The sequence below is a fragment of the Ostreococcus tauri genome, assembly GCF_000214015.3.
Source record: "Ostreococcus tauri WGS project CAID00000000 data, contig chromosome 13, whole genome shotgun sequence".
NCBI classification, from domain to species: Eukaryota; Viridiplantae; Chlorophyta; class Mamiellophyceae; order Mamiellales; family Bathycoccaceae; genus Ostreococcus; species Ostreococcus tauri.
In genome coordinates, this window is record NC_014438.2 from 6 (window position 1) to 16,861 (window position 16,856).

Consider the following 16,856-nt stretch of genomic DNA (forward strand, 5'->3'; position numbering starts at 1 on the left):
AACCCTAAACCCTAAACCCTAAACCCTAAACCCTAAACCCTAAACCCTAAACCCTAAACCCTAAACCCTAAACCCTAAACCCTAAACCCTAAACCCTAAACCCTAAACCCTAAACCCTAAACCCTAAACCATAAACCTAAACCTAAACCCAATTCCCCTAGAATTAGGGTCTAGAACACAAAATACCCTAAAAGTCGAGGAACGCCGCCGCGACAAGAGACACACACAAGGACACTCGCGCGATGGGACCATGACGATGATGGGGAAAGAGACGGCGTTCAGGTGGGATTGTGGTGGTACAGATTAGACCGCGATATCCGGTTCCAAGAGCGACTGAAGCGTTTGAGAAACTTCGACGACGCGTCCAACAATGCGCTCGAGTACCTCGAGACGTGTGAACCAAGAAAAGCCAAGGCACAAGGCCGAAACGCTAAATAAGGCTGATGAAGAGATGAATGAGCTGATAATTACGGTCTCCACGCGAACAGAAAAACATTGTAATTCATCTGTCGATACATCCAAGCGAGTTTCTGAGAACAGAAAAATAGTCCGTCCCGCGAATGACGGGACGCGCACAGATGACGGAGCGAGCGATGCAAATCGCTCCCGATGATGTCATTGAATAGGAAACTACTTGTAATTTTTGCTACGATTGCGAAATTTGGTAGAAGAGCATGTACGCTTGCGCGGCGAACACGTGCGAAGCGTCCACCTCTCGCACGTTTGCGTCGTCGCACAGAAACCACGTCCAAGCCCTACGGATGTACACCGTATAATGGCCACCTTCGAGTATTCCGCTGTGCACGACCACGGCGTAGAGCTTGTACACGTTCTTTGCTTGCATCGATCCATCGACGACAAACGGCGACATGTCGATGTCGAGCGGAAACCTTACGTGAACGTCATTCTTGCGAACTGAATTCGATTCGAAACCTCCTTCGAACCGTTTCAAATGGAAAGTAAGCGTTCGCGGCAAACGCTCGAACAGAACGCGTTTCGTCAGCCTCGTCGTCGCGCAGCCGCGGGTTGCACAGCCGCGGCTCTCAATCGACTCAGCGGCGGTGAAAGCTCTGAGACAATCAGTGAGCTCGCTCGACGCCGTTCCGGACGGCACGTCGATTGATATTCCCACCGTCGCTTCTAAAATCGTCGACGTCATTTCCCCGCACGCCGCGCACGCGACATCTGATCGAAGCAGACCGGCGAATGAACGATGAAAGACGCAGTCACACGCGTCGACAGACACGTTGACCTTTGCGTCCACGCCCGCCGCATCAGCTTCTTCATCCTCATCCTCGTCCAGACCAGTGATATCGAGCGATAAGAGCGCCTCCAGTCCGACTGGACGTTTCTTTTCCCGTCGTAGACTCTTGCCGAGTACGTTCGCGTGCGCGACGGAGAGAAAGCTCAGGAAAAACTCGTGCGCATCCTGCTGTTGTTGCTTCGCCATGGACCGTTCGTTTTGCCACCACGCGTGAAGCACCTCGCTCGCCACGAGCGCGCGTGACGTTGAATCTTTCTCCCCGTACGCCTCGCACACGTACGCGTCCAGCGCGCACGCCGCGCAGTGCTCAACCGCGCACTCGCTCCGCGCGTGTCTCTCACCGAGAAAGAACTCCACCACGGACGGCGTCGCCACGAGCGCCTGGAGCACGCTCGCGACGAAGCACGTGTTCCCCATGTTCACCGAGCCTCTGAGCCCTCTGGGAAGACACCGCGGCGAGGAGGACGCCATCGCGGTCGATGTGTTTTTTTCACATCGCCCCTCTGTCGTCGCGCGCTCGTCTGCGGACGCGCACCGAGGCATCGCGAGCGACGGGCCACCGTCGAGGTCGCGTCGACGCGCGCGCGCGTCTCACGCGTCGCGCGCGACGAACGCGTGCGCCGCACGCGCGATGAAGGAAAGGAAAAAGTTGGGAAAGTCTTCACGTCTTCACTCGAGTGACGAAGAACCGTGCTTTTTCGGTGAAAACGCTTCACGTGGATTCAAACCGCGTCTCACCGAGCCGCACGCGTGGACGACGACGACGCGCGATCGCGATGACGCTCGGGGGTCGATCGAGACGGAATCGAACGAGAGCGTTACCGAGCGACGACGAGGGCGAGGACGAGGCGGCGGCTCGAGACGACGACGATGATGATGATGATGATGGTTTTGAAAATAGTCCCGAGGCGAAGAGAACGCGAACGACGCGAACGGGAAATCCCGGTGCGTCTGGACGGACGAGCGGAAGAGAGCGAAGGCGATCGTCGAGACACGGCGAGAGGCCGAGAAAGAGATACGTCGAGCCGAACGACGAAGATGATGACGATGAGGTCCAGGACGGCGACGACAGTTTCAACGAGGACGACGCCACGGAGGAGGAGGAGGAGGATTTCATCGAAGACAGCGACGACGAACCGATTCGACGAAGCACGCGCGCGCGTGGAGCGGTGCATCGGTTGTCGCCGACTTTCAACAGGCGGGCTCGAGGACAGGACAGCGAAGACGATGAACCAGAGCTCGACGAGGACGAGCCGGAGACGGATGACGACGAGATTCGAGTCGAGAACAAGTCGTACCCAAAACGCGAGCGTGGACCTCCGCCGGAACGATTCGTGCCGCAGCCGCACGAGCGTGGGCGCGACGAGGAGGATGGAAAGAAGAAGAGTCTCTTCGATCGACGCGGAGTGTGGAAGGATGACAGACCCAAACGCTCTTCGAGGGACAGAAGGCGGCAGACTTCTGGACGGTGGATCGACGACTCGGAGGATTCGGATGACGGTGATTTCAACCTCGGCGTGGGAGCCGTAGATGCTTTCAAAGCACCACCGCCATATCCTCTCGCGGGGGCGTCTGGGGGTGCTTCGAAGACGGCGCCGCCAGGCGGCCAAGACGCGAGCGCGGAAATCACCCCGGTGACAGTTGATCCCACGTTGTCCTTCTCGTCAGTCGGCGGACTCGACAAGTACGTCGACGCTCTGAAGGAGATGGTTTTTTTACCTCTGCTCTACCCGGAGGTCTTCGCGCGATTCAAAATGAGCCCTCCGCGAGGCGTTCTTCTGTACGGCGCGCCGGGCACGGGGAAGACGCTCATCGCGAGAGCGCTCGCGGCGTCGTGCTCTCGCGCGGGATCTGAAGTCGCATTTTTCATGCGCAAGGGTGCCGACGTGTTAAGTAAATGGGTCGGCGAGTCGGAGCGCCAGCTACGGTTGTTATTCGAAGAGGCGCAAAAGCGACAGCCAGCAATCATATTTTTCGATGAACTCGACGGGTTGGCGCCCGTGCGTTCGAGCAAGACGGATCAAATTCACAACTCGTTGGTAGCAACCTTGCTCGCTCTGATGGATGGATTAGACAATCGAGGGCGAGTCGTCGTTTTGGGTGCGACGAATAGAGTGGATTCCATTGACGGTGCATTGCGTCGTCCCGGTCGTTTCGATCGAGAGCTCGCTTTCCCTTTGCCAGGCGTGCACGCTCGAGGTGAAATCTTGCGCATTCACACAAAGGAGTGGGAGCAGAGACCTTCCGAAGAACTCATTAACGACCTCGCCGCAAAGTGCGTCGGCTATTGCGGTGCCGATTTGAAAGCGCTGTGTACAGAGGCGGCGGTGCACGCTCTTCGACGTCGGTATCCACAGATTTACGAGAGCGACGAGCGTTTGAACATCGACCCAAGGCAAGTCATTCCCAGTCGAGCGGACTTCAGGGCGGCGCTCGCAGCGATTGTTCCCGCGTCTCATCGCGCGGCGCGGACGCACGCACGACCTCTCACGCCGCTGCAAAAGCCACTTCTCGAGCTCGTGCTGGAGAAATGTTTGGATAGCATTCGGGACACGTTCCCGCCGGCCGCGTTTATCTCGCTCGACGGCGACGGCGAGGCTGTGGGTGTGAAATCGGGTGCGCGTGAACTCATCGACGAACTGGCGGAAGAAGAGGACGAGGATATTCTCGCGCAAGCCACGGCGAACGATGAAGCTTCTGGAGCGTTGCCGAGCGAGTCTGCCGCCAACGCGGCGCTCGAATTCATGCGACGACCGCCGTGCCAACGCACGGCGCTGTGCATTCACGGCGCCGAGACGAGCGGATATAATCAACTGACGTCGGCGCTTCTGCACACCCTCGAGCAATTTCCCGTTCACGCGATCGGCATGCCGTCGCTTCTCGGTGATTCGGGTCGTTCACCCGAAGAGGCGCTCGTCACAGCCGTCACCGAAGCGCGGAGAGCCGCGCCGTCGGTTTTGTATCTTCCGGAGATCCGCCTCTGGTGGGAGAGCTCCACGCCGACACTTCGCGCGGCGCTAACGACGCTGTTGCGAGACATTCCAACGGATTTGCCCGTGATGCTCATCACAACGGCGGACGTGATTGACATCGGCGAGCTCGAAGAGAGTCTTCGAGCATCGTTCGCTTCGGTGCGTTGGAAACCGGTTGCCATGCCCGAGAAGTACGACGCCGACTCGTTATCCAAGTTTTTCCTTCCTCTTCTGGACGCGGCATTCAAAATCGCACAAAAGAGGGACGAGGCGGCGGCGAAAGGCGAGCTCATTCCTGGGAAAACGCCGATGTCGGCGCGGCGACGAGAGGTTCTCAGCCGAGCGCCGCGAGCCGACGACGGACACGTCGGCGGCGTGAAACGCGGCGCTCAAAAGGTATCGCAAGCCACCATCGCGGTTGAGAACCACTTACTTCGCCAACAGCGCATGTTCTTGCGAGACACCGTGACGAGACTGCTTTACCAAAAGAATTGGGCGATTTTAGCCGCGCCAATCACCGACGAGGAGCTACCCGCGTACTCGCAGCGCGTCTCAGAACCGATGGACCTGTCGACGTTACTCTGGAAGGTGGACAGCGAGAAGTACACAACCGTCGACAGCTTCCTCGCAGACGTCCATTTGATCGTGAAGAGCGCGCATGAGTATTGGGGCGAGAGCACCGACGACAGCGACGGGCGTCGAATGTTGAGCAAGGCGCACGCTTTGGAGGATACGATTGCGCAACTGCTCACCGCGCTCGATCCTCAGCTCGTGCTGAGGTGTAAAGAAATCGAAAAGGCGCGCGCGGAGCGCGGGAAAAGCACCGCACCGATAGACGTGGCGCCGGAGACGACCACCGCGGGTGGCGCATCGTCTGATTCCGGAGGTGAGAGGCCCGCGACGCGAAACGGCGACGGCGACGGCGGCATCGCTCCCAAGGGCGCTCCCGTTTGGCGAAATCCTGATTTTGTCAAGGATCCTGAAAAACTCGCCCGAGAGTTGAAGAAGAAAGCTCGCGACGAGGCGGCCGCGAACGTCAACTCTGAGGAAAACGGTCACGTCGAAATGCCAAACGCTTCGTCTCCGATGGATGCGGACGACGTCGGCGCGAATGAAACGGCGCGCGCTCGGGAGACGCCCGCGGAGACCCCGGCGGGCAAGACGGGACCGCCGGCGTTGGATCCGTCCCAGTTGGAGACTTTGAAGGCAAAGGCGATCGGTGATTTCGTCAATTTAGCGAAGGGGCGCTTCGGTTTCGCGGAACTAGAGGCGTTCGCGGGCGACATTGCTCGCGCGGCGAAAAAGGCGTCCGCGGCGTGCGTCGCCGGAGGAACGCTTCGCGTCGACAATCTGAACGCCGAGCTCGCCGCGTTACGAAGCGCTAGGGAGAAGTGAGTTATGATTACAACCTAGATTTCTAACAACGCTCGAACGTCCGCGTCTTCGCACGCGTCATGAGGCGTCTCGCCCGCGAGCGAGCGCGCGTCCTTCGTCGCCCCAGACTCGAGCAAATACTCCACCACGTCGCGATGCTCGCCGCGAGCCGCCAGGTGCAAGGGCGTCTCTCCGTCATCGTCCACCATTGAAATGAGCTCTTTCAGCTTCCCCGACGCGCTCGCCGATTCGCACAGCGCTCTGACGATTTCCACGTGCCCCGACGCGCTCGCGTCGTGAAGCGCCGACCCTCCGTTCTCGTCGCGACCGAGCGCGTCGGCACCGCGCGCGAGAAGAGCACGCGCGCGGTTCACGCGACCGTACAACGCGGCCAAGTGCAGGGCGTCGTCCCCGTCCGCGTTCTTCGCGTTCACGTCCTCGCCCTCCGCCGCGGCGCGCGCGAGCAGTCGGTCGAACTCGTCGTCGTCCATCGCCGCCGCGTCTTCATCCGCATCGCACGCGCGTCGCACGCGAGCCATGCACGCGGCGTCGTCCGCGTCATCCCCGAACGTCTCCGCGACGCCGTCGTCGTCGAGCGCGAGATCCTTAAACACCGTCGCGTAGTCCTCGTCGTTCGCGTCATCAACCGCGTCGTCAACCGCGTCATCCTCGCGTCCCAGCGCCTCGCGCACCGCGCGTCGAATCGCTCGCAGTCGCTCGAGCGCGTCCGAGTCGTCCTCCGCCGCGGCCACCGCGCCGACGTCGCGGTCGACGCGCGACATCGCCCCGTGCCGAGCGACGCGAACGACGACGCGGACGATGGGTGCCCCGCGGGTTCGTCCACACGCGGGTGTGTGGACACCCCGACGGGGTGCGTCCGTCCACACGCGGGTGTGTGGACACCCCGACTGGGTCCGCGTCGCACCCATTGGAAGTTTCGCGACGCGTCTCGGAACGGCGTCGAGTCGGCGTCGAGACCGCGTCGAGACGACGTCGTCCGCGGGCGTCCCGGGCGTCGCCCATGGCGTCCACGGTAAAGCGCGAGGTGAAGCGCCGACGCGGCGCGGCGCGGCGCACGCTCGCGCGCGCGTGCGTGGGGGTGTGCGTGAGTGCGATCGTCATCGTCATCGCGCGGCACCGCGATGGGATAGACGTCGAGGGCGCACTCGACGAGGGAGGGGGAGGATGGAGACTCGATCGGTTCGTCTTCGGTCGCGGCTCGGCGCGAGAGGTCGCGCCCGAGGTCGCGCGGGCGCCGGCGACGTACGAGACGCGAGACGCGTCGACCGGTTTCGCCCCGGATGGGGGACCGCGCGAGTACGGAAACGTCCATCGCGTGTCGTGCGGGAGCGACGCCGCGCTCACGGGGTTTAGATTCGATGTCCAGAGCGATGGAGACGAGAATAAAAGCGTTCGTAACGCGTACGCGTGCGTCGAGGCGAAGAACGATGACGGATTGGCGTTCGGTGGCGCGAACGACGCGCGAGAGACGACGCAAGGGCCCTCGGGATCGAGGTGGCACGGAAGAGACTCTTACGACAACCTCAACGAACACGCGGTGGATTGCCTCGACGCATTTTTGTCGGGTTGGTATCTCAAGCAGTGGAGCAAATCGATGTCGATCGTGTACGAGTGCACGACGGGAAGATCGACCCCGCGGCGCGACGCGTGCGAGACGCTCGAATCCGCGAGCGTCGTCTTCGACGTCGAGGCTATCAGCTCGTTGGCACCCGCGACGGTGTCTTGTCCCCAAGAGCACGCGCTCACTGCGTTCAAATTTAACGGTAACGCTTTTGAGTTTACCTGTTGCCCCAGACCGCAGCTGTGAAGACGATGAATACCGTGGCCCACGAGATGCGACGCGCGATGAAATATGAGTTTGCCCACGTGACCGATGGCGGTGAGGTACCGGTTGCTCGTGAATAATACCCTTTCTAATAGCATTTTTGCGGTACATGATTTATCACACAGCGTGAGGATTTAGAGCGAGCACTAACAAAACAAAACGCGACGCACCGGGACCCGTACTCGTCGCGCGACCATCCTAGGCGTCGTCGGTTGGCGTGGAGAAGTCGTACTCGAGCAGAACGTTATTCGCTCCATCGCAAATGATGCGTTCGGAATCGGCGTACGTGCTACCCAACCACACGGTGTGCCCGAGCACGGCGTAGCGCGCGTCTCTCCGAATCGCCTTTACGCGCTGACCTGGCTTTGAGTCGGTGAGATCCAAATCCCAAACTCGAATCGTTCCGTCCTGCGCGCCACTGACTAGACGTCCGGGACATCCCGTCGCGAGAGAGACCACCGCGGCGGTGTGACCGCGCAGCTCGGCCGCGAGACGCGGGACGCACCGCACCTTTGCGACGCGGTGCGACGCGCGCCCGGGGAGGGAATCGAAACCGGCGTCGTCATCCACCATGAGACGCCAAACCCGAATGATACCGTCACCGCCACCCGTGATGATGCCGTTCCCAGGGCAATGCGCGATGGCCCGCACCGTCGATCCCTCGTGCGCGCTCCATGTCTGCATGACTGAGCTTTCTCCGTCGAATGAGCTCGCCGAGGCGCTCAGTACGGCGGCCGATCCGTCGGCGTTACCGACCGAAATCAAGCCTGTTTTCTCACAAGAGCTCATGCACAACGTCGGCTGCGTATTCTCCCATTCTCCTTGCTTTGTGAGCGCCGGCGACGATTCGCGAACGTAATCTCCCGCGATATCGATGAGCGATTCTCGCGCTCGCTTCGTAGTCGCGTTTTCACCCGCGGCGGTCGCGCGCGGAGAGAGCGACCATCGACAGAGATGACCATCGAGCGCGACGCTCCACAACGAATCACGCGCAAACGTGACGCCGGTAACGACGTTATCGTGCGTCGCGTGACCCAGCTCTCGCAGGGCGGCTGAGTTTTTACTCGCCTCAAAAAGACGCAGAGAACCGTCTCGTCCTCCGGACGCGACAAAGGCAAAGCTCTCCTTATCGCCCTTCGCGGGCACGACCAACGTTTTAAGCGCCATCGCGGTCACCGCTCCTCCGTCGTGCGCGCCGAGGAGCACGCGCTCGCCGAGCGGTCTGTCGTTCGCTTCCAACCAGTCTCTGCCGTGCGCCAAGGGCGCCACCGCGATCGCCGAGGCGTTCACGACGTCGCAAATCGCGACGGTCCCGCGCGCGGAACCCACCGCGGAGTAAGGATACGCCACGGCGACGCGTCTGATGTAATCTGATCCGAGATCGAACGCCACTCGAGGCGTCGCCGCGCCTTCGTTCCACCGCTTGCGCGTCTCCGCCTCGTTCGCTTGCGCGCGAGCGCGCATGAACGACGTAAACTCCGCGTCGTACATCTCTCGGTCCGCCCTCGACGCGCTCGAACGTGTCTCGACTCTGTTCCGTCCGTCCTCCCCCCCTTCGAACGCGCTCGACGCGCTCGAGACCGACGCCGCGTCGCCCGCCGCCTCCGCCGCGTCGTCCCGCCGCGCTTCCTCTCGCGACGAAAACCGCTCGTACGCCCCACCGTCGTTGGCGAAATCGCTCGCATCTCTAGCCACGACGGCGCGACGTCGAACGCGCGTCTCCATCAGCGCCGTCGCGCGCGTTCGAGCCCGCCCGCCGTCGCCGCGCGTTCGCCCGCAATCGCCGCGCGCGCGAAACCGAAACCGCGCGTCGACGCGCCATCGCCCGCGCGTCGTCGCCCCCGTCTCCATCGCCGCGATCGATCGTTCCATACCGAACGCGCGCCGCGCGCGATCGCTCGTCCGTCGCGCTCGCACGCTCGACGCGGATGATGATGAGGAATGAATCCACCAATCGCCGCCCGCGTCGGTGGCGTCGCGAATCGATGCGCGGCGCCCCCGTCGATCGCGCGCACCGACGCGATCGCCCGCGCGTCGACGCGTCCGAGGCGATCGTCCGCGTCGCTTCGCTCCGCGCGCGCGATCGTCCGTCGCCGCCGTCGACGCACGCGCGCGACGATTCGACGCCACCGACGCGGGAGATATTTTCAACGCGACGAACGTCGCGACGCCCCCGAGACCGCGTCGGGGCGTCGCCGTGGGTGCACGCGCGCGGGCGACGACGCGTATTCGACGCATTTTTCGACCGATGATGCGATCGCGTGGGCGACGCGCACGCGTGCGCGCTCGACCGATGGGTCAGTACTCAAGAAGAGGTCGTGTGGTTTCAGGGTTTTATCCCCCGACCCGCGCGCGGGCGATGATGGGGTCGCGCACGCGTCGAACGCGGGTGATGCGCACGAGGTGGTCCAAGAGCGCGTCGACGGCGACGCGGGCCGGCGCGCGCGGGCGACGGGCGGGCGAGCGAGAGGGCGCGACGTCGACGGCGACACACGACGACGAGCCATGGCGTTCTTGCTCGCTTCGAACATCTTCGCCTTCAAGGGCGCGTTCCAGGCGGAGGTGCGTCGCCGCTCGTCGTCGCGCGGACGGACGGGGGAGACGTCGACGTCGCGGGGGTGGCGTCGCGATGGGAGACTGACGATGCGGATGCGTGCGCGCGCGCGCGATAGGTGACTGTGGGTGAGAACGAGAACGCGGAGAGCGCGATTCGACGATTCAGAAAGGCGGTGATGTCTTCCGGTCACATCCAAGAGGTGCGCGTCGTCGCTCGACGCGCGAGATCGCGCGAGAGCTGTGGCTGAGGGTGGAGAATAGGGTTATCGCCCGCGCGGCGGACGCCACGGCGGAGCGAGCGACGCCCACGGCCGCGGTGGAGCGGACGATGATATCGGTGACGCATCACGCTCGGTGTGAGCAAGCGCGCGTGTGACTGACCGAACGCGCCATCGCTCGTTTCTTCGCGAACGCAGACCCGACGCCGTAGGTACTTTGAGAACAAGCAAGACATCCTCAAGCGCAAGCAGTCGACGCCGCGCAACAAGAAGGGTGGTAAGCCGAAGACGGCCGCGCAAGCGATCGCGGAAAAGGAGGCGGCTGCGTTGAATCAGGGTCAGGGTCAGCGCGCCGGTGGTCGCCGCTTCAACAACTAAAAGTTGAGTCGCGCGCGCGGTTTGACACTGTAGAGTTTGAGCGTCGGGCTTCGCGCGTTCGAGAGCGCTCTCGAGACGCGCGCGCGGCGATTTACACGCGCCGCGGTGGCGACGGTCTTATTTTAGCTGATTGATTTCATCACCCCGGTTCGCGGGGCTGTAAAGATGACGAACGACACTTCGCACGTCGACGCCCAAACCCTCGAGGCCTCCATCCACCCCGTCCCTCGCTCACCCTCGACGCGGTGTCGCGTCCGCGGTCGACCTCGACGTCCCGCGTCCCGCCGCACTCGTCGTCGCGCGCGACCGCGCGTGAAGACGTGGACGCGAGGCGTCCGCGGGACGTCTCCGTCGACGCACGCGCGCGGCGCGCGGCACGCGTCGTCGCGCGCGTCGTCTCGAACGACTCGAACGCGTCCTCGGCCGTTGCCCGCGGGCGAGCTCGAGCGAGATCTCGCCCGCGATCGGTGATACTCGATCCCTCGACGTCGTGATCGCGAAAGATGTACGGACAACAACCGTTCCCGCAGCAGCAGCGGATGGAGCGCTCGATGTCGCAGAAGAAGCGCGATCAGGCGGCGGCGCGGAAGGAGTTCAATAACGACTGGCAGACGGGCCTGTGCGGGGCCCCGTGCGCCGATCCCGCGTATTGCTGCTTCGCGCTCTTTTGCGCGACGTGCGCGGCGTACGAACAAAGAAAACTCCAGATGGGCTCGGCGTGGCCGTCGCAGTACGTGTGCTGCAACGGAGGGACGTGCGTCTCGGGCCGGTGCGGCGAGCGGAGCAATCCCGAGCTGTGCCTCTGCTGCGAGGTGTGCTGTTGCTTTCCGAGCGCTATGGCGACGACGCGTTTCATGATTCAAGACGAACAGCGCGTGATGAACACACAGTGCGATAATTGTCTCATCGGGTTCATGCTCATCACGCAACAGCTCGCGTTTTGCTTGCGCTGCCTGGCGAGCGTCACGAACAACCAGGACATCGAGCTGCTCGCGGACGCGGTCGACTGCTTAGCGGACCTCACGTACGCCAGCGTGTGCGCGTGCATGCTGACGCAACAGAACCTCCAAATCAAGCACCGAAACTCGCAGCAGACTCAGGGAAGGCCGGGAGTGATGGCGGCGCCGACGCCGCCGACGATGCAGCCGGGGCGCCCGTCCGCGCCAGTCGTCCTCACTCAAGGACCGCCGCAGCCGCAACCGATGACTTATACGTACACGGCACCACCTCGTCAGGCCCCGCCACCGCGTGCCCCCCCGGCACGCGCTCAACCGCACGGGCAATACACGACCGGGTCGACGTACTATCCGGAATAGAGGGACACATTTGTACTATAACAACGAATCGTGAACGACACAAATTATATGAAACTACTACAACTCTCGCATCTAGGTGCCGTTCCGGTTGGGAAATACTCGCTTACGCTTGCCCCGCGCCCGCCCAGAGCGCCTTGGTTTTGTGCTCGGCGATCTTCGTTTGCGTCACCTCTTGCAACATTTGCTTCGTGCACGCGCCATCCGTCGAGCCGTGCGCCGCGGCTTGGACGCTAGCCATGAGCTTGGATATCTCGCGCCCGCTCAAACCCTCAGTGGCGGTCGCGACCGCGTCGAGGTCCGAATCAGAGATGTCCTTCACCGGAACCGGTCGATCTGGGACGCTTCGCTTGAACAACCCGGCGAAGAAGGACTTGGCACCCTTCTCGTCCCCGGCGTCTGCGCCGCGAACGATGAGTTTATCAAAGTACAGCTTCACCATGCGCTTTCGAGCCTCGATATCCGGAAGACCGATCTCAACGGATTCGTCCATTCGGTCAAGGACGGCCTCATCCAAATCCGAAGGCCGGTTGGTCGCCAAAACGAGCGCGACGTCGCGGTTCATCTCCCCGGTGCGGAACAAGAGAGCGTTGAGCGCGGCGCGCGACTCGCTCCCGGCGACGTCGCTCCCTCTCTTGGCCAAAAACGCGTCAGCCTCGTCGATGAAGAGCAAAAGGCCGTTGCGTGACGTCGATGCCCAGTCAAACATCTCGTGCAATTTCGTCACCGCGTTACTCCCGAGCGGGGCCACGTCACCACCCGTCATCACCGCGTAGTCCAAGCCGCTGTAACGCGCGAGACGCTTCGCCGCCATCGTCTTACCAGTGCCCGGAGGACCGTGGAACAGGATGTTACGGAACGGAGCCGAGTGACGCTTTGTATTCGCCGTTGAAACGGCCAAACGTTGCACGCGCTCTTGTAGCTTGTCCCCGAGCACGACATCACCGAGAATGGCTGCCGGTTGTTCGCCCGTCGCGGCGGCCGCCTTGGGCTTCCAGAACGCCCCTCGCGAGGTTTCTCGAATCAAGCTCGGTTGACCCAAGTACTTCTCGAGCTGGCGGAAGCCGAAGCGCGCGCCTTCACGCGAGGCGTACACCCCCGCCGCGAGCGCGGTGACACTTCCGACGAACATCGCCATGCGCTGCTGGTCCGCCAAGATGGCGTTGAAGCCGCCGCCTATGAGACCGAGCGTCTCTTGCACCAGCTTGACAGCCTTGTCCGTTTCTGCGGTGACCTTGGCGATCATCTGACGACGAATCACGTCCTCGTTCTTTCTATTTTCTGCGATGCGTCCCTCGGCCTCGGCGATGGCCTTGGCGCGCAAGTTTTCTCGCTCGAGCTCGGCGCGATAGCGCTCAGTCTCTCGTCTCTCGCGTTGAATTTTTTCCTCGGTGGCGCGCTTCATCGCCTCCTGTCGCTCGATCCCCTCCTCCTGTAATTTCACCATCTCAGCATTTCTTTGTCTTCGCTGCTCGTGCTCGGTGGCCATGCGTTTCCGCGCCAGCTCATCGTCGTACTGCTTGAGCTGCGCCTGCTGCTGCGACCGCTCCTTCTCCACGCGCGACTGCTCCGACCACATTACCTTTTCCCTTTCCGTCGCGTGCGCCGCCGCCGCCGCGTTCGCCTCCGCCTCTCTCGCTCGTAATTCACCCTGTTTCGTCTGTTCCTGCGTTCGAGACAGCTCCAACACCTTGGTCGCGTACGGAGACGCGTTGATCTCCCGCAGCGCCTTGGCCCCGCGCTCGAGCGCCTCCGGATCGAACGCCGCGTTCGCCCCCGACTTATTCTTCCTCGACGGTTCGATCGACGACGCCGGCGCCGACTTTGCGTTCGCATCACCCCCGTCCACCTTGCCACCACCACCGAATCCGAACGGCGCCGCGCGCGCCGTCGGCATCGTCTGCGTCGACAGTCCAGCCGCCGCGGCGATCGAGACGAGGACCGCGCGCGCGGACGTCATGCGTCGCCCCTCGTCTCGCGCGCGGTTCGACCGAGCGCGCGCGCGTCGTGGACGATCGCTCCGTCGCGGGCGGCGGTGCCGATGCGCGAGCGGTCGAGCGATGACGACGCGACGATGACGATGACGATGACGATTGTTTTTGTTTCACCCTCATCGCGACGAGGGTTGATGACGATGACGACGACGACGTCTCGACCGCGGTGGTGACGCGGTGACGACGGACGACGACGCGCGGCATCGAACGAGGCGACGGATCGACCATCATGCGCGTGGGTTTCATCGGGTACGGGAACATGGCGGACGCGCTGGCGAGCGGATTCGTCGGCGCGAACGTGGTCAAGTTTGCCGATTTGACGATGTGTAATAAATCCAACGTCGAGCGACGCGAGAGCTTCAGGGCGAGGGGAGGGACGGTGGTGGAGACCGCGAGAGACGTGACGGAGAAGAGTGATGTCATCTTTTTGGCCGTCAAACCGCCGTACATCAAGAGCGTGTTGGATGAAGTGCGCAGAGAGATCTCGGAGGAGGCGCTCGAGCCCAAGGTTTTCGTGAGCGTCGCCGCGGGGGTCACGCTCGAGGCGATGGAGGGGGTGTGGACGACGCACGACCAGAAACCACCGGCCATCGTGCGCGTGATGCCGAACACGCCGTGCTTGGTCGGTGCCGCGGCGAGCGGAATATGCAAAGGGTCGACGTGCTCGGAGGAAAGCTTGCACCGAGCGCTCGCGCTCATGTCCACCGTGGGCGTGTGCAAAGTGATCATGGAATCGCAGATGAGCGCTCTGACGGGCGTGAGCGGCTCCGGACCGGCGTATGTGTTCGTGCTCATCGAGGCCATGGCGGACGGTGGCGTTCGAGCGGGACTTCCGAGAGACGTCGCGCTGGAACTCGCCGCGCAGACGTTTTACGGAGCGTCAAAAATGGTGCTCGAAACGGGCGAGCATCCGGGCGTGCTCAAGGACAAAGTGTGCTCTCCGGGCGGGACAACGATCGCGGCGGTACACGCGCTCGAGCAGGCGGGCGTTCGAGCCGCCATGATGAATGCGGTCCTGGCAGCGGCGAACCGAGGCGACGAATTAGCCAAGATGTAAAATCAATGAACTAACGTGTTGATGAATGTATATGGCACGCTTTCGTTAAATTATGAGTGCGCTACGTTTGATGAGGAGATGTTGTTTTTGCGTGCCCATCTGCCTCGACGATCGACGGCAACTCGTCGTACAGTTGTCCCGTAGGACGGTTGAAAGAATAGGGGTGTGTTTGAACATGGCATTGATGGTGAGGGTGGTCTTGTTTTGCGGTCAACGCTTGTTGGTGTCCTTGAACTATCTGGGTCTTAAGGATATGAGGTGTGCGATGCTTCATCACGCCGCCTCGGCGCCGATTTGGACGGGTTTGACGAAAGATTCCGTGTTCACCACGGCGACAGACTTGGACGACACCTCGGTGTTGTCACCCTTGCGCTTGCCCAGGTTGTCAAGCATGCGAGCGTACCAACCATCGGATTCGAGCATGTTGGAAGCGGTCATCATGTGCGCGCCCATAGCGCTGACGGGACGGGACGGTGCTTTCTCGTCCTCGTTGAGGCTCGCCAGTGAATCGACTCGTTTCAAGCCAGCCAAGAACGTGGCGCTGAGCGCTGGCGAGTGCGAGCGCCAGTCATACATGTCCGACGCTGCACTGACGGAGAAGCCTCCCCGCTTTGGCTGTGGCTTCTGCAACGTCGGCACGACGCCGTCGTCCGGTTCGGAGCGCACGGGTTCCGGGGTGCCGCAATCACGCACCGCGCCGTACGGCATCGCTCCCCACTCGTGAATCTCGCCCTTGATATCCTTCAGGCGCTTGAGCTCCATGAGTGACGCTTGAATGAGGTTGTCCAATCCTTGACGCTCCGTAGCGGAAGATTCACCAGCTTTACGCACGTTGTCTAATCGGGAGTCTCCGCTGCTGCGGTCCCCACTACGCCTCTCGCTGAGCTTGCTTGCCTCGGCGCTCGATCGAGAACGCTTTGGTGAACCGCCTGCTTGGTCCACCGTCTCGCCTGGAGAGAGCGATCGTTCGCGCTTCGAGCGACTTGGTGTCATCGGAGCGTTCGCATCGCCCAATCGCGATTGCGGACGAGAAGGTGCCTTGCCTCTGGGAGACGCCGGCGCCGACCCGGATCCGCTCTGCATCGAAGTCGCGCCGCCGCCCTCCTTCTTCTGGCTCGCAATCAGTCTTCGGAGCGTCGAGTTGAATCGGTTCTTCACTTGATTGTCCGTTCTACCCGGCATATAACGTGAGATTACCGCCCACTTGTTCCCGTGAATCGCGTGCTGCATCAGGATGGTGTTATCCTCCTCCGGCGTGAACGGCCCGCGCTTGACGTTCGGGTTGAGTTGGTTGCACCAACGCAAACGGCAAGACTTGCTCGATCGTCCCGGGAGCGCCTCCGCGATCGCGGTCCAGTTACCCGGTCCACCCAATCGTTCGATCTGTTCGCGTAACATTTCATCCTCCTGAGAATCGAGCGAAAAGAAATGGTCAGTCTCGAGCGTTTCATCTCCATCACCAGCCCGGTGACGTGCACGCCGCCGCACGGCGGAAAATCCAAACAGTATGAACAAACAGTATTGGGCGTTACGCCAAGCCCTCGCCACCGTGGGATCTTATCGTCGACGGTGCCGCGCGCGCGCCCGCGCGCCCGTCCCGCCGCCCGCCGCCCGTCCCGAGCGCGCGCGACGGATGACACTCTTTTTCATTCGTCCGTTTTCACCCGTCGCGTCGACCGCACCGGTCACGCGTCTCCCTCGCCCCCGCGCGCATCGTCACCCCGGGGGGTCGTTACCGCTAACGGCGGAGCGTCCCCCCACCGCGCGCGCGCCGCGCGAGCGCCCGCGTCGTCGTCCTCGCGCGCGTCGCCGTCGCGGCGCGTACCTCGGGCGTCCACGCGCTCTTTATGATGCGATCGTCCTCCATCGCGACGTCCTCGACGC

At 62.4% G+C, this 16,856-nt stretch overlaps 11 protein-coding genes across 11 annotated transcripts; 6 read left to right on the top strand and 5 right to left on the bottom strand.

Annotated features, from left to right (window-relative positions):
- Positions 1 to 451: 451 nt before the first annotated feature.
- On the top strand, positions 452 to 613 carry OT_ostta13g00010 (unnamed product; the record flags this gene model as incomplete). Its single annotated transcript, XM_022982642.1, has 1 exon — positions 452 to 613. The coding sequence occupies one exon, from the start codon at positions 452 to 454 to the stop codon at positions 611 to 613; it is 162 nt and encodes a 53-aa protein (XP_022840146.1).
- A 33-nt stretch (positions 614 to 646) lies between these two features.
- OT_ostta13g00020 (Ubiquitin carboxyl-terminal hydrolases family 2) lies at positions 647 to 1,735 on the bottom strand (the record flags this gene model as incomplete). Its single annotated transcript, XM_003082424.2, has 1 exon — positions 647 to 1,735. One exon carries the CDS (start codon positions 1,733 to 1,735, stop codon positions 647 to 649), a length of 1,089 nt encoding a protein of 362 aa, XP_003082472.2.
- Positions 1,736 to 2,040: 305 nt separating this feature from the next.
- OT_ostta13g00030 (P-loop containing nucleoside triphosphate hydrolase) lies at positions 2,041 to 5,631 on the top strand (the record flags this gene model as incomplete). The annotated part of the gene is made up of 1 exon (XM_022982643.1): positions 2,041 to 5,631. The coding sequence occupies one exon, from the start codon at positions 2,041 to 2,043 to the stop codon at positions 5,629 to 5,631; it is 3,591 nt and encodes a 1,196-aa protein (XP_022840147.1).
- A 14-nt stretch (positions 5,632 to 5,645) lies between these two features.
- On the bottom strand, positions 5,646 to 6,392 carry OT_ostta13g00040 (Ankyrin repeat; the record flags this gene model as incomplete). Its single annotated transcript, XM_003082426.1, has 1 exon — positions 5,646 to 6,392. The coding sequence occupies one exon, from the start codon at positions 6,390 to 6,392 to the stop codon at positions 5,646 to 5,648; it is 747 nt and encodes a 248-aa protein (XP_003082474.1).
- A 239-nt stretch (positions 6,393 to 6,631) lies between these two features.
- On the top strand, positions 6,632 to 7,438 carry OT_ostta13g00050 (unnamed product; the record flags this gene model as incomplete). Its single annotated transcript, XM_003082427.1, has 1 exon — positions 6,632 to 7,438. The coding sequence occupies one exon, from the start codon at positions 6,632 to 6,634 to the stop codon at positions 7,436 to 7,438; it is 807 nt and encodes a 268-aa protein (XP_003082475.1).
- A 216-nt stretch (positions 7,439 to 7,654) lies between these two features.
- OT_ostta13g00060 (G-protein beta WD-40 repeat) lies at positions 7,655 to 9,307 on the bottom strand (the record flags this gene model as incomplete). The annotated part of the gene is made up of 1 exon (XM_003082428.2): positions 7,655 to 9,307. The coding sequence occupies one exon, from the start codon at positions 9,305 to 9,307 to the stop codon at positions 7,655 to 7,657; it is 1,653 nt and encodes a 550-aa protein (XP_003082476.2).
- A 654-nt stretch (positions 9,308 to 9,961) lies between these two features.
- OT_ostta13g00070 (Ribosomal protein S21) lies at positions 9,962 to 10,608 on the top strand (the record flags this gene model as incomplete). Its single annotated transcript, XM_022982644.1, has 3 exons — positions 9,962 to 10,018; positions 10,129 to 10,212; positions 10,429 to 10,608. 3 exons carry the CDS (start codon positions 9,962 to 9,964, stop codon positions 10,606 to 10,608), a joined length of 321 nt encoding a protein of 106 aa, XP_022840148.1.
- A 503-nt stretch (positions 10,609 to 11,111) lies between these two features.
- OT_ostta13g00080 (Uncharacterised protein family Cys-rich) lies at positions 11,112 to 11,924 on the top strand (the record flags this gene model as incomplete). The annotated part of the gene is made up of 1 exon (XM_003082430.1): positions 11,112 to 11,924. One exon carries the CDS (start codon positions 11,112 to 11,114, stop codon positions 11,922 to 11,924), a length of 813 nt encoding a protein of 270 aa, XP_003082478.1.
- Positions 11,925 to 12,027: 103 nt separating this feature from the next.
- OT_ostta13g00090 (ATPase, AAA-type, core) lies at positions 12,028 to 13,818 on the bottom strand (the record flags this gene model as incomplete). Its single annotated transcript, XM_003082431.2, has 1 exon — positions 12,028 to 13,818. The coding sequence occupies one exon, from the start codon at positions 13,816 to 13,818 to the stop codon at positions 12,028 to 12,030; it is 1,791 nt and encodes a 596-aa protein (XP_003082479.2).
- A 326-nt stretch (positions 13,819 to 14,144) lies between these two features.
- Positions 14,145 to 14,972, top strand: OT_ostta13g00100 (Pyrroline-5-carboxylate reductase; the record flags this gene model as incomplete). Its single annotated transcript, XM_003082432.2, has 1 exon — positions 14,145 to 14,972. One exon carries the CDS (start codon positions 14,145 to 14,147, stop codon positions 14,970 to 14,972), a length of 828 nt encoding a protein of 275 aa, XP_003082480.2.
- A 273-nt stretch (positions 14,973 to 15,245) lies between these two features.
- On the bottom strand, positions 15,246 to 16,839 carry OT_ostta13g00110 (SANT/Myb domain; the record flags this gene model as incomplete). Its single annotated transcript, XM_022982645.1, has 2 exons — positions 15,246 to 16,379; positions 16,798 to 16,839. The coding sequence occupies 2 exons, from the start codon at positions 16,837 to 16,839 to the stop codon at positions 15,246 to 15,248; spliced, it is 1,176 nt and encodes a 391-aa protein (XP_022840149.1).
- Between the last annotated feature and the right edge of the window lie 17 nt (positions 16,840 to 16,856).